This window comes from Coturnix japonica, chromosome 22 (assembly GCF_054131305.1).
Source record: "Coturnix japonica strain WE chromosome 22, WE-NBRP24, whole genome shotgun sequence".
NCBI classification, from domain to species: Eukaryota; Metazoa; Chordata; class Aves; order Galliformes; family Phasianidae; genus Coturnix; species Coturnix japonica.
The window spans coordinates 5,704,704-5,717,946 of NC_140684.1; the positions used below are offsets into that span (position 1 = coordinate 5,704,704).

The window sequence follows — 13,243 nt, forward strand, 5'->3', positions numbered from 1 at the left end:
GGGGCTCCATTACCCAGCCGGGACCGTCCCCCCGTGGGCTCATTTGGCCGCGGGCATCACGGAGCTGCAGAGGGGGGCAAGGACGGCGGGTCGGTGCCGCTCGGAGCCGGGCGTTGAGCTGGACGCTGCTGGGGCTCCGTTCCGAGCCGGGTCACACCGTGATGCTGCGATTGAAGCCGGGGGAAGCAAAACACTCGGACTCACCCCACGCCGCCTTCCCACCCCGCCCCGCTCAGCGCCTTTCCGCGCTCCCAAACCTGCCCCGTTTATTCGGGAATCTCGGTATCTCTCCGCTCCCCCCATCACCCCCTATATCCCCCCATACCCCCTATATCCCCCCATACCCCCTATATCCCCCCATACCCCGTATATCCCCCTATACCCCCTATATCCCCCCATACCCCCTATATCCCCCCATACCCCGTATATCCCCCTATACCCCCTATATCCCCCCATACCCCCCCGCTCCCCAGCACCGCCCCCTCCCCGCTCTCCTCTTCCCGTTCCGCCGCTCTCCTCGCTGCGGGGCGGTGCTGGGGGCGGTGCCGTTCTGTGATTGCAGCTCCGTTTCTCCCATCCCTCCCCCCCCCGCCTCCCCCGCGCCACCCGGAGCCTCGTCCCCGCTCCGCCGCTCGGCCCAGCAGCGACACAGCGCCCAGCCCGGCCCCGCAAAGCTTCTTCCCCCCCTTCCCCTCCCCCAATGGAGGAGCAGCCCCCGCACCACCCGCACCACCACCACCACGGGCACCACCACCACCACCACCACCACCCGCACCACCGGCACTTCTGCTATTACCCGCAGAGCTCCTTCCTGCCGCCGCCCGACGGCCGGGCCCAGCCCAAAGCGACGCTCCGACACCCGGAGGGGCCCAAGCGGAGAACAGGTGCGGGGCGGGGGGCGGCGGGCGGCTCCTGGGGGGGGGCTTCATCCTTCATCCATCCTCCATCCTTCATCATCCTCCTCCTCCCCCGGCCCGGCTGGAAGCTTCTCCGCCGCGCTGGGGCCGCTTCCTGTCCGCCATGTTGGAGCCGGCGCGGCTGCGGGCGGCGCGGGGCACGTGGGGCTGCGGAGCGGTGCGGGATGATGCGGGACGGGGTGGGAGCGGGGGGAGCGGGACGGGGAGCGGGGACAGGAGGAATGTGCGGGGGGAGCGGGCGGGACACACACGGTGTGCGGGGCGGCGGGACCGCGTGGGGCGGCGAGAGCGATAAGGGGGGGGGGGAAGGCCGGGCCGGGCCTGCGCTGCGCGGGGCATGGACGGGACCAGCCCCTTTTACCCCGCACCCCTTTACCCCGCACCCCGTCCCTTTGCACGCCCCTTCCTCGCTGCCCCCCCCGCCCCCCCGGCCCAGTTGTTGATTTGGGGAGAGAACGGAGCGGCCTCGGGAATTGGAGCCTGGAAGTGCTGACACGCCGAACCGAACCGGGCCAGACGTGCGGTCAGAGGGAACCACGTGTGTGCGGGCCCATAAGGATCCCCTTCCATAAGGGTTCCCTTCCATAAGGATCCCCTTCCATAAGGATCCCCTTCCATAAGGATCCCCTTCCATAAGGATTCCCGTATCCCTTAGACCTGGAGCTCTGACATCTGCCGCACATCTGAGGCTCCAGGATGCACAGATAAGGGCTGCTCCATCCAGCAGCATTGCTGATGACCAGAGCATCCATCCCCAAACCGCAGCTCAGCCCAATCTGCTGCTGGGCCGGCACGTGTCCCCTTTGAGCGCTGCTTTTCGCGGTGCTGGAGGTGCCGTGGGCCCGGCCCAGTGCTGCAGGGACACGATGCCACCAGCTCCGGGCTGAGAGGAGCAGCCCCTGTTAAAGCATCCTGGGAATTTCCTCTGCGTGACCTGGAAATGGTGCTGATGAAATCGCTCTCTGGATTGCGATGGGCTTTGCAGGGCTGCCTGCTTTCCTCTCCTCGCATCCCTGTGTCCCTCCTGCTTTGTTTTGCTCCATGTGTCCAACAACGCGCTGCTGTCCCTGTGCTGTGTGTGAATCCATGGGTGGTGCTCAGCCCTGCTCTGTGTGTGGATGGAGATGGTGTGGATTGGGCAGCAATAGGACAAGGGGGTTGAAACTGAGACAGGGGAGGTTTGGGTTGGATCTGAGGAGGAGGTTTTCCACCCAGAGGGTGGTGACACACTGTAGTGTGTCCCATGTTGCCCAAGGAGGCTGTGGGTGCCCCATCCCTGCAGGCATTCAAGGCCAGGCTGGATGTGGCTCTGGGCAGCCTGGGCTGCTGGTTGGTGACCCTGCACACAGCAGGGGGTTGGAACCAGATGATCCTTGCGTTCCTTTGCAACCCAGGCCATGCTGTGCTCCTGCGGTGGTTTTATGGGGGAGCTGATGTTTCCCTATTTCAGAACACCTTGAGGAAATGGGCTGCAGCTTGTTGCAGTCAGAACTTTAATGCTGCACATTCTCATCTTTGCTCTTTTGTCTCTTCTTGGTTTCTTCCAGGCTATGGAGAGCTGAACGGTAACGCAGGGGACAGAGAGGTGTCGCTGAAGTCTCTGTGCTCGGAGGAGACCACCAGCCCCACGTCCAGGGTGCCCAATGGCAGCCAGCAGCCCGCAGACCCCAACGTGACCCCGAAGCCGTCTGTGAAGGGCAGCTCTCTGGGGAAAGCCGCCATCAAACCCAAGAACTTTGTTCAGAAAAATAGCATGGACAAAAAGAATGAGAAGCCCTACGACAGCAAAGTGAGGGAGGCTCAGCCTGCCGACAAGCAGGACGGGGTGTCCGTCCCCAACGGCGTGGTGAGCGGCGGTGCCACCTACATCACCAATGGCTACGTGGGCAAAGGGGGGGCCGACAACGACGGGAGCGGCTCCGAGAGTGGCTACACCACCCCAAAGAAAAGGAAAGGCCGGCGCAACAGCGCCAAGGGCTGCGAGAGCTTGAACCTCACGCAGGACAAAGTAATGCAACAGGAGGTCGGCACGCCGGCCCTCAAACAGGAACTGGAGAGTTTCAAGCCCGATTATAGCGAGCAAAAGGGGAACCGAGTTGAGAATACGAAGCCTGTTTGGAAATATGAGGCGGGGGGCGGCGGGGCGGGCAGGGGGAAACCAGGAATTGGAGACGTGCAGAGGAAAAACTCGGATGCCAAACCTGGGATTAGCGGCAAGAAGTTTGATGAGCGGCCCAAAGGGAAGCACGCTTCGTCGGCCGCGTCTAAGGAGGACTCGTGGACCTTATTTAAACCGCCCCCGGTTTTTCCAGTGGACAATAGCAGTGCTAAAATCGTTCCCAAAATAAGTTATGCAAGCAAAGTTAAGGAGAACCTCAACAAAGCAGCTCAGCCCCCATCTGCGTCTTCGTCGTCGTCGTCTTCATCATCTGCCGGGGAAGCTCAGCCCGCCCCGTCCAGCCGGCTGTCCCAGGTCCCCATGTCTGCTATGAAGTCCGTCACTTCTGCCAGCTTCTCCAACGGGCCCATCCTGGCCGGGACGGATGGCACTGTGTACCCTGCGGGCGCTCAGCCCCTGCTCGCCTCCGCTGCTGCTGCTGCTGCTGCTCCTGTCCCTCCCACCCCCACTGATGCGGTGCCCCCGGACGTCGGCGCAGCCCCGGCGGCTGTGGAGCAGAAGAAATCCAACCTTTTTATCTACCCTTCCAATATGCAAACCGTGCTGCTGGGTACGGCTCAAGTCGATTTCCCATCACAGACGAATCAGCAGAACCTGGGAGATATCTTCCAGAACCAATGGGGTTTGTCCTTCATCAACGAGCCCAGCGCCGGCCCCGACACCGCGGTGGGGAAATCTGCCGATAGCCAGTCAATGGAAGTGACGTTTCAGGGGGAATATCCCGCTGCGTTGGTTTCACAGTGTGCTGAAATCGTCCCCTCAGGAGCCGAGCAGCCCGTGTTCCCCAAGGCGTACGAGCTGGACAAACGGACTAACCCATCCCCAGCTCCCAGCGCTGCCCCAAAGCCTGGGACTGCTGGGGAGGGCGGCGGTGCAGCCCTGGAGTCGCATCACGCCGGCGAGCTGCAAAAGGCAGAGGCCGGCAGCCAAGGTGCTTTAGTGTTTCTTTCAAAAGACTATGAAGTAGAGAACCCTCTGGCCTCTCCCACGAACAATTTGTTAAGCTCCGCCAAAGAACAGGGGTACCAGAGAGGCCTAGAAAGGAAAGATAGCTGGGGTTCTTTTGACCTGAGTGCTGCTGTTAAATATCACACTAAAGGTAATGGCTTCGCTCGCTACCTAAGGGCATGCTCTGTTCTCTCCTTGTGCTTTTCCCCCTCTATCAGTGTAATAACGTGATGTCTCTCTTGCAGCTGATTGTTTTGGAAAGGAGCTTTTGGTTGCCTGTGCCGAATGGCAGCCATGGCTTGGGAAAGTGACTTGAAAAGCTGTTTTGTTTCTGCCGGGAGCTGCTCGTTTCTCTTGTGATGGGCAGAGTCGGTTGGGCTGGTGGTCAGCTGCTGGGCTGCTCTTTTAGTCCCTATGGGCCAACCAGGTCTCCCTGAGCAGCAGGAGGAGCTGGGTGTGTGGGCTCTGCAATGCTGCAGCTCCCCTGGCTGCAGGGGTGCTGTGTGCTCACACCTCTGCCACCCCAGTGCTGCAGCTTCTCCTTGGGGTGGAGGGTACCCTGAGATCGTGGCTTTAAAGGGAGGAAAATTCCTCCTGTGTGTCTCTCCCTTCTCATGGTGTGATTTATTTCTTGCTTTAACTCCTTCACTTTTTGTAGCCCACCTTTTCCCCATCCTTCTACAATTATTGTGGCAACAGCGCGGCAAATCTCCACCTCTCAGCTCTGCAGGTTGGATTTCCTCCCTCTCTTTGTAGGGCGCATCTTTCAGATGATGTTATTGCTTTCATGGAGCCCTTTTGTAGTCCTTTCAGACTGCGGTGTCTGAAGTACAGCATAGATACAGCAAACAGGGCAGAGCAAAACCTGCAGGCTGGTTTTCCTTTCTGCTTCCCCTCTGGTCTCAGTCCCATAGGCCGGGGGTCTCAGAGCTGCTGGTGTTAGGGAGCCCAGGTTCCCTGCTCCAGTTCTCTTATGAAGTTTGCTGCTGTATCAACGCTCTGGTTTGTCTCTCATTACTCTGCAGCCCTCTTTCTCCCCTTCTCTCTCACTGCATGAAAGACCCCAGTGAAACAATAGTCACAACAGGAAAATAAAGAACACTCCCTTCCCATGTCCTCTTAAGGAGGTGTTAACTTCAAAGCCTGGCTCTGCTTATTCCTTCTGAGCACAGAGGTTAATTACATGCACTGGCAGGAGTGGACACCTAAATCACCCCTTAAAACACTGCTCTCTGCTCTTTCCTTTTCCTCTGCTCTGGGTGTTCCTGGCAGCATTGTGTCATTAGCACAGGGCAGTCTGTGCTCATCTTTCTCCTTCTTGGTGCCCAGGAGCTGCTGGCTTACAGAGCATGGAGCGATGAAGGTTTGAGTGCACCTGCAATGATGGTAGACCTGCATTTTGGTGTTTGCTGAGGACTGAGTTTGATTTCTGGGAGGATCAGCAGCTTCCCCTGCCCTGTGCTTAAGGGAGATCCTCACGATGTCTCTGTGGCCACAGCCCTGGGTGCAGAGCTTGCAGGCACTTCATTCTCACACTGTTTCCCATTTATGTGGGACTGCTTTCCTGAGTCCCCTGAAGTGCCTGTGCTTGCAGTGCTTGCAGTGCTTGCTTGCATAGCCCTGCTCTGGGCTGTGGGTATCTGTCCTCACTTTGTTTGCTTTGGATTTCAAGAGAAGGGCGAACTCCTCCCTCTCCAGATCGATCTGTTTGGTTTCGAGCAAAGTCTCAGTGGTTTGATCTCCAGATCTGCCCTTCCTGCAGGGTTATGGATGTGTGGGGCAGGGACGGGGTGAGCAAAGAGAGCACCTGCCCTGAGCTCCATGGTAGTGTGGGCTGCTGCAGCAGTGCAGCCTGCCTGGTACCTGCGGTCAGCTTGTGTGGATCCTCATCTTGGCTTGCACATCAGCAATGGGGAGGCTGCCTCCCATAGGGGCACTGCAGACCCGCTGGCACAGCTGCTGGTGCACACTGGTTCTGCTCTTGGATGCTTTTTGTGCTGCTTCCTCTACACTCCTGCTCTGCGTTTCCCTTTTCCCACGGCCATCCGATCTGCCCACCCGGAGCACGCAACCCTTCAGGGCACTGCCCTCACTGCCTGCACGTGCTGCTCGCTGCTGCCGTGCCCAGCGTAGCGAGGTGGATGTGAGTTAGTTCCGTGCTGCTGGAGCTGCTGTCTGCCTGGAGGCAGGGCTGGGAGCTTCTGGTGGGAGCCCACAAGGACCAGTGGGAGCGATGCTGTCGTTTATGAGCTCTGTTTCCCCCCAGGATAGAACTGAAGCTTTGTCCCAGTGTGGCGTTGCTCAGATCCTCCTTTTGGGGCTGAACTTGATGCAAACAGGTGGTTTGGTCCTCTCCTGCCAGAGAAGGCTGCCCACAGAGGACAGGCAAGCTCTGCTCCAGCTGCACAGCAGCAAAACCAATGTAAGCGGAGGAGAGAGGGAAACTGCAGCTGTTTTCCTCCAGCCTCGCCCCATGTTTCTGCATGCCCTGCTTTGTTCCTGCTCGCATGAAGAAGCAGGGGAGCGGCGTGCAAAATAGAGCGAGGAGCGTGGGGCAGCGCGGAGTGACGTGCGGCGGAATGGGGAACTGGGTCAGAAGCAGCAGCAGCAGCGCAGTGAATTCAGCAGTTCCCATCCTCTGCATCGGGGAGGGGGGGACGAGCCTTCCCTCAGTGGGAAGGGGTGAGGGCTCAGTTGGTTGCTGATGTGCTGCGGGGCAGAAGCTGATGTGATTCTTTGAGGCTCTGCTATTTCCACTTGGCAGAACTGCCGCCCGGCGCTGTCACCGTGAGGCTCTTTGGCATCAAATGTTGAATCTTTGCTTTGTTTCCTGGGAATCCCCAAAGTTAGCGGCTGCACCTCGCAGATAGCGAGAATCCAGGCGAGGTTGAGCCCTCTTGGTTATTTTTAAGCTGTTCAATTTGGGTGAAGTTGTCAGTCTGTGTGCTAGGTTTGTGACAGCAAAGAGCTGCCACCGTAGCACAGCGTGGGGACTTTTGTTTGCGGCAGCATTCTCCCTAGCAAGGAAAATGTATATCCAAGTGCCTGTCGGAGCAAGTTATTGCACAGGCTTCTTTCCCCTCCAAGGTTATGTACTAATCCAGCTATAAAGTTTATTGGCCTGAGAGGAATCTTGCTGCACTGCTCCTGACATCAAAGCCCTCTGCAGCCCCTTTGTTCAAGGGATGGTGCCAGAGAGAGGTGGCTCCGGTACCTACAGGTGCAGGTGGGTGCTGCTGGGCTGCCTGCCCTGTTGGAGGTCACCTCGTTCCACCCTGGCTCCCAGTAGAGCTGACTGTGCTGCCAGTTGGGCAAGGAGTTGAGGCCAGTGTGTCCTCCAGGCTGCAACTTGCCAGTAAGGGAGCGTGCCACTTTGCCAGCCAGATGCTGTAGTTTAGGAATGGATGAGGCTGAGCATCTCCAACTGCTGCCATCCAGTCCTTGGGATGTGCATGACGCTCCCACCTCCTTCAAAGGAAGCCTGAAGCCTGAAAAGGGTTTGCTTCACACCTAGACTACAGAATTCTGATGCATTGAGGCTGTTGTTTGGGGTCTGGTAGCACCTCGCTGTGTATTAAATAAGCGGTTCATTCTTGTGGTTGCTGATGGAGCAAAAGAGAGCAGCTCTGGCATTAAGATGCAGCATTGGGCTCTGAGTTTTATGCTTCCCGCTGTCGCGATGCTGGTGAGCCAGAATTTGGGTGATCTCTGCCTCTGGGGAGAGCTGCAGAACTGGTGGTGATTGGGGCACAACGCACCTGACTTCATGGTGAATGGGTTCAGCTAGAGGTGATCATAGAGCTGATTTGTCTTACAGCTGGGGAGCCCACACCCCAGGCCTTGGGCTTTTCCCTCCCCATGCTGTCAGCTCACCTGCTGCCTTGTGCTGCCCGGGGGTAAATGCACAATGTGGCATTATTTGATCAATGTGTGGCAGAGGTGGGGAGGCGTTGGGGATCCTTCCTGCAGCTCCTGCTCCTGCTAAATGCTCTTCTTCTGCAGCATCGTCTCCTTGACTTGAGCACAGGCTGCAGTTGGTGCCTTCATAAATATTCCGGCTCATAAATGCAGTCTGATAGCGGCTAACTATCATTGTTTTGAATAGGTCTCTGAAGACTCGTTGTGACAATTTTGTAGGGGCTTAATTTAAACGGAACAGCTTTCTGTTGTGTCTTAAAGTGAATGAGGGGAGCGTTTCCCTTCCTCATTATTCTGTAGGTAAACGAAGGCACGTGCTTCTTCTACAAGGACTTTGTGGGGCCGCTTTGGGTTTGTGCACCGTAGAGCAACAGATCCCAGAGCATCACACCAAACTGCGTGCCCTGGGGTTGGGTTGGAATTTGTGGCATTGTTTGTGCTGAGTTTGGTCGTCTGATGCTGTAGACTGCATTACAGCTGCGGCCGTGCCTTTTGCTGCTGGATTCTTTGAGTCCAGCCACTTTGTGGGGAGGTGCTGCTGGGCTGAGTGCTTGGGGTGGGCTCTGCTGCTGCCTGGATGTGTGCAATAACAGCCTTCTTGTTTTGTCTCTGCAGAAATGGAAGCGGTTTGGAATTTGCAGAAGCAAGGTAAGCAAATGGGAGGGAATGACGGCCGCCCCATCCTCACCTGCTGGTTGTGTCGCTGTCCAGCGGCGTTTGGTGCTGCTTGCATCTCCTTGGGTTTATCCATGTTGGGTCTCAGGGCAGGCAGCCTAAAGAAAGCAGATCAAACGAGTCTGCTGCATGTCTGTGCTGTAATCATTCCGTATTTCTGCTCTTGGGCTCAAGAATCAGCATTAGATTCTGTTCCTCCCCCCTAGTTCATCTGTTAACACCTCTTGGGGAGGATGCAGGGAGGAGGCCCTGTGCCTCAGGTCCTGGAAGGTGCTTGTCAAAAACTGAGGGTTCTTGCTTTTCTTCCAGATCCCAAAAGGATAATCACCTACGACGAAGCCATGGATCACCCGGATCAATGAAGGTAGCAAGACAAGACTGCCTGTTATAACCTTTCTGCAGCATTTGTGCTGTCCGTGGGGGACAAAAGGCTTTTATGCTCCTTCTAAATCTTCAGTACAGCAGAGGAACCGTAATTAGAATCACAGGATAATATATACAAATATATAATATAGTTATTTAAAAATGGCGACTGAAAGTAATTAGACTTCTTAAGGAATCGGAAAGTTTATTTCAACGAGACTACACACGTGATTATTTAATCTCCGGTACTGAATAGATTCTTTTTTTGTTTGTTTGTTTGTTTTTCCATTATTTTTGTTCTTTTTTTTTTCTTTTTTTTTTTTTGTTTTTTGTTTAAAGAGTGAATGCAAGTGATTAACAAATACAGACTCAATTTGCAAGCCCGGTTCTAAAGTTCCCGCTGTCGTCTGCACGGGCAACAGCAACCCACTGGAGAGGCATTTCCACCTGACGAGGTCTCTGTCTCTTGGTCTGTGACTGTAATGACACACACTAACCACAGGGAAATCAGGATGATCCACCATCCTTCAGCTCCCCTTCCCCTTTTTTTGGTTGTTCTTTTGGTTGTTTTTTCTTTTCCAGAGAATTCTAAGCGCATGTTTTGCCAGGAGTAAAGCAGCCAGCCCCGTTTTGGGGCAAAATGATCTTAAAGCATCATTCTTTTTAGGGGGGGAGGGAGGGAGGGAAACGGTCATACTGCAGTTCTAGGATGCATGGTGAAGTCACACCGTTGACCTGGCTCCGGTTACGCGTTGGACTATTGCAACTGAAGAGTTGTTCTGTTTTCAAAGACATCATGGAAAACTGAGTGGTTGGTTTAGGCATTGAAAATGGTTTAAAGAAAAGAAAAAAAAAATAGAGGAAAAAAAAAAACAAAGCCAACAAACGCTGCTGTTCCCACAGTTTTAATGGCATTGTCTAACTGGGAGCAACAACAACAAAAAAAAAAAGGAAAAAAAAAAAAGAAAAAAAGAAAAAAAAGGAAAAAAAAAAAATCTCTTGCTTTCAACCGTAGGTGCTTCATCTTTGCTGTGTCTGTCAACTAACACTAAAGATGCTGGATTTTATTTCCCATTTTCATTGGTAAAACTGAAATGGAATGGAGTTGTGCCGATGCTTGCCCTTATGGAATTGGTTTTGTTTTGTTCCGTTCTGTTAAATAATGGAAAAATGGAGAAAAAATAAGGAAAAATGGGAATTTGAATCCTCCTCGATTTGTCCATAGAAACCAACGGCTGGGCCTCCTGCCCTTGGAAACGGTCTTTTATATTTTAATGTAGTCTGTGTATTTCCGGGCTCTGCTTCTAATGATCTCTTAATAAAAATATATTTTATTACCAAAAAAAAAAAAAAAAAAAAAAAAAGGAAAAAAAATAAAAAAGACTTAGGAATGAAAATAATTAAAAATAAAAAAATATAAAAAAATAAAAATTAAAAAAAAAAAAAAAAGGAAAAAGAAAAACAAATAAAAAATAATAAAAATCCAACCAGAAGGAGAGCTTTCAGGCAGTGGTGCCGTGTAACCCCGCTCTGTCCCATCGCAGCACATCCCGGCCATCCGGGCTGGTGGTCCTTGGTTGGTGAAGGTGGAAAGGTAGAAGCGCCCTGGGTCCAACTGAGGGCACTGGTGGGCTCTTCTCCAACCGGTCTGGATCCCCGGGGGCATTACAGGAAGCAGAAAAGCCCAAAGCTTTTGCCTCCCCGTTGTGCTTCAATTTATCCGCTTTTGTTTTGTTTTGTTTCAAACTACAAGTTTTTAGCGTGTGGGGTTGGTTGTTTTTTTTCTGTTGTTTTTGTCTTTTTGATGAGGTTGTTCCCGGGTGAAGCGCTGAGGTTCGCGGTGGGGCGATGGAACTGAATTCTGTATCTTTTGTAAGATCGCTAGCTTTCTGCAACGCTTAGTTTTACGAGTCTGACTACGGATTGCCTACTCCGTTTATGTATAAAGTACTATACAGCGCCGTACCTCGGTATGGAGCTGCATAGTGGTAACGTTCTGTACCAGTCCAAGGTCTGAAATTTGTGGTTGGCCAGTCGCAAATAGTTCTGTTTTCACCTATAACCTGTATCACCTTTGCGGGTGTGTGTGACTTGCGGATGTACAACATGTTTACAGATGTGCCCTGCATCTAGTCCTCCTCTGTTCCTATCTGAATTCTGTTGAGTCTCCCAACTGCTTGCCAAAAGTGGGAATTGCCTCTGGCCCTGCTGCAAAAGGGCCGGGGTATTCCTGAGCTTTAAAGCGTTGAACAAACTGGATAATGGGGCTGGGAAGGGTAAGGTAGAAGAAATCTTTTTATTATTATTATTAAATATTATTATTATTATTTACAAAATGAAAAGCAAAGTGTTTGCAAAGGCTGTTTGCAAGGCTTCCAGTTTGTTTCACTGGCTTTAAGGCTCTGCTGTGTATTTATTTGCCTTGTGTAGTCACTTGTCGCCTTAAGGGCTGGGTTCCATTAAAAAACACAAAACCAAGACCTGTTTTGCTCCCTGGGGTGTCGAGCCTAGAAATAAATCTGTGCGTGTGGCCCCTTACCCCAGCCCTGTCTGCCTTCTGGGTGGAAGCTCAGAAAGAAACGTGGGGCCCAGCATTGGGCTGGTTGGGTTGAGTTGAGTTGTGTTGGGTTACGTTGAGTTGCGTTGGGTTGGTTGGGCTCTTCTGACATTCTCTCTCTTGGCCCCGTGCTGATGGTGGTTCCAATGCACAACCACCACCTATCCTGCTGTATCCCTGACCGTCCTCTCTCCTACCACCCCTCTGGTTGTCCATCTGTCCTCCCAGCACCTGCTGGGCACTTGGCAGATAGGAGCTCCTCTTTGAGCTCTGGCTTGCTGATGAAGGGCTGTGGGGCAGGCAGGCATTGCCCCGAGCCATGCAGGGCCACAGGGGAGAGCTCTCCTCTGTGCTTTGTGTAACTCGCCCTGTCCATCTGCAGTCCTCCCTGTGTCCTCACACAATTCTTTGCTGAGCACTTATTAAAAATATCTTAAGATTTAACCTGTTTTCCGATTATTTTTGTGTAAACATTTAAAAAAAAAAATTGAGCTGTGATTAATTTTAGCACATTTAAGTAGTGCTAAAGTGTTACTGATGAGTCTCCTGGTCGGTTGGTTGGATTCAGATTATTAGTACTGTAGCATAAACCAAATACAGCCCAGTGGGGCGAGCGTGCGTGGGGCTGGGGCTGCAGGTGCCGGCGTCACGCGAGCGTGTGTTTATTTGTGCCATTGCTTTTGTTACACTGAGCAGAGTGAGTTTAAAACCTTTATGTACGTGTAGTGTTGGAAAGCAGCTCTAAGGGTGAGGTGGTGACCTCCTTTTTGTAGTGATGAGGATACTAATTCAGGTTAGGGCTGCTTTCACTTCTCGGTTCTCATGATGGGCGCCCCGAGTCCCTTTCCCACCTGCTTCCCTTGCAGGATTTGTTATTGATGTGAGCAGCTGAGGATTGTACAAGTGTGTGGGTATCTCTGGTGCCCACTAGTGATTCCCTGTGTCTCCAGCAGGTCCTGCAGGTGTCCGTTGAACAAAGTCTTGGTCGCGTGCCACTAAATGGTCCCCACACGTGGTGCTGGTGGCTCAGGGAGGGCTCAGAGCTGCTCCTCCAGTAGCAGCACAAGGACCTGCAGCCTCTCCATGCTCTGTTCTCTACGCCTGTTTGCTGGGTCAGCAGTGCTGTGGTGTTGTGGTTCAGTTGAGTTGGTTGTTCTAAACCCTCCGTTATCTGTGAAGTCCTGAATCTTCAGTTTCTGGGATGTGTGTGATAGCGTGGCCAGCTCCGTTGTGTGGTTTCTGTTGATCGCCATCCCCTTTTCTGTCCTGTCAGCCCTGCTGTTTGCTTTTCCCAGATACTGTGAGCTTTGAAAGGCAGCAGAAACCGAATCCTGCTAGATCCCAGCCGTGCCACTCGGTGATGGTCAGTGGTCGGCACCGGGGGCTCAGCCAAGGCAGGAATTGCTTCCTGCTTGGGAAGAAAATAAGTTATCCTCAAAATTATGTCTGTAACGTGTGCTTTTCACCTTGAGGAGAGCATCACTTCGGCACGTAGCATCCTTTCCCCCAACATGGAGCTGCTTGGAGCACTGATGCTCGTAGCCAGGAGCTTTCCTGCGTGTGATGTTGTTCTCAATTTGGTGTTTTCAGTGCGGAGCCGCCGGAGCACTGTCCTGGAGGTCTGTGTGCCCACAGCCATTTGTTTCTGTACAGAGGCTGTTTGCAAAGGAGGTGACTGAGGTCAGG

General features: G+C 53.4%; 1 protein-coding gene across 4 annotated transcripts; it reads left to right on the top strand.

The window, feature by feature from the left end:
- Positions 1-595: 595 nt before the first annotated feature.
- On the top strand, positions 596-10,198 carry NUFIP2 (nuclear FMR1 interacting protein 2). Of its 4 annotated transcripts, none has more exons than XM_015880568.3 (5): positions 596-884; positions 2,465-4,195; positions 8,578-8,610; positions 8,947-9,001; positions 9,340-9,650. In XM_015880568.3, the coding sequence occupies exons 1-4, from the start codon at positions 701-703 to the stop codon at positions 8,997-8,999; spliced, it is 2,001 nt and encodes a 666-aa protein (XP_015736054.2). In that variant the 5' UTR covers positions 596-700; the 3' UTR covers positions 9,000-9,001; positions 9,340-9,650. The 4 variants fall into 4 exon arrangements, with proteins under 4 accessions (XP_015736054.2, XP_015736057.2, XP_015736053.2 ...); XM_015880571.3 differs by having other exon boundaries at positions 2,465-4,027; positions 9,340-9,476; XM_015880567.3 differs by having other exon boundaries at positions 8,947-10,198.
- Positions 10,199-13,243: the final 3,045 nt, after the last annotated feature.

What these genes read in the sequence shown, in the direction of transcription:
- NUFIP2 (XM_015880567.3), top strand. Translation starts at nt 701, where the DNA reads ATGGAGGAGCAGCCCCCGCACCACCCGCACCACCACCACCACGGGCAC. An exon ending in GGGGCCCAAGCGGAGAACAG is followed by an intron (nt 885 to 2,464) that starts GTGCGGGGCGGG and finishes GGTTTCTTCCAG; the next exon opens with GCTATGGAGAGCTGAACGGT. An exon ending in TGTTAAATATCACACTAAAG is followed by an intron (nt 4,196 to 8,577) that starts GTAATGGCTTCG and finishes TTGTCTCTGCAG; the next exon opens with AAATGGAAGCGGTTTGGAAT.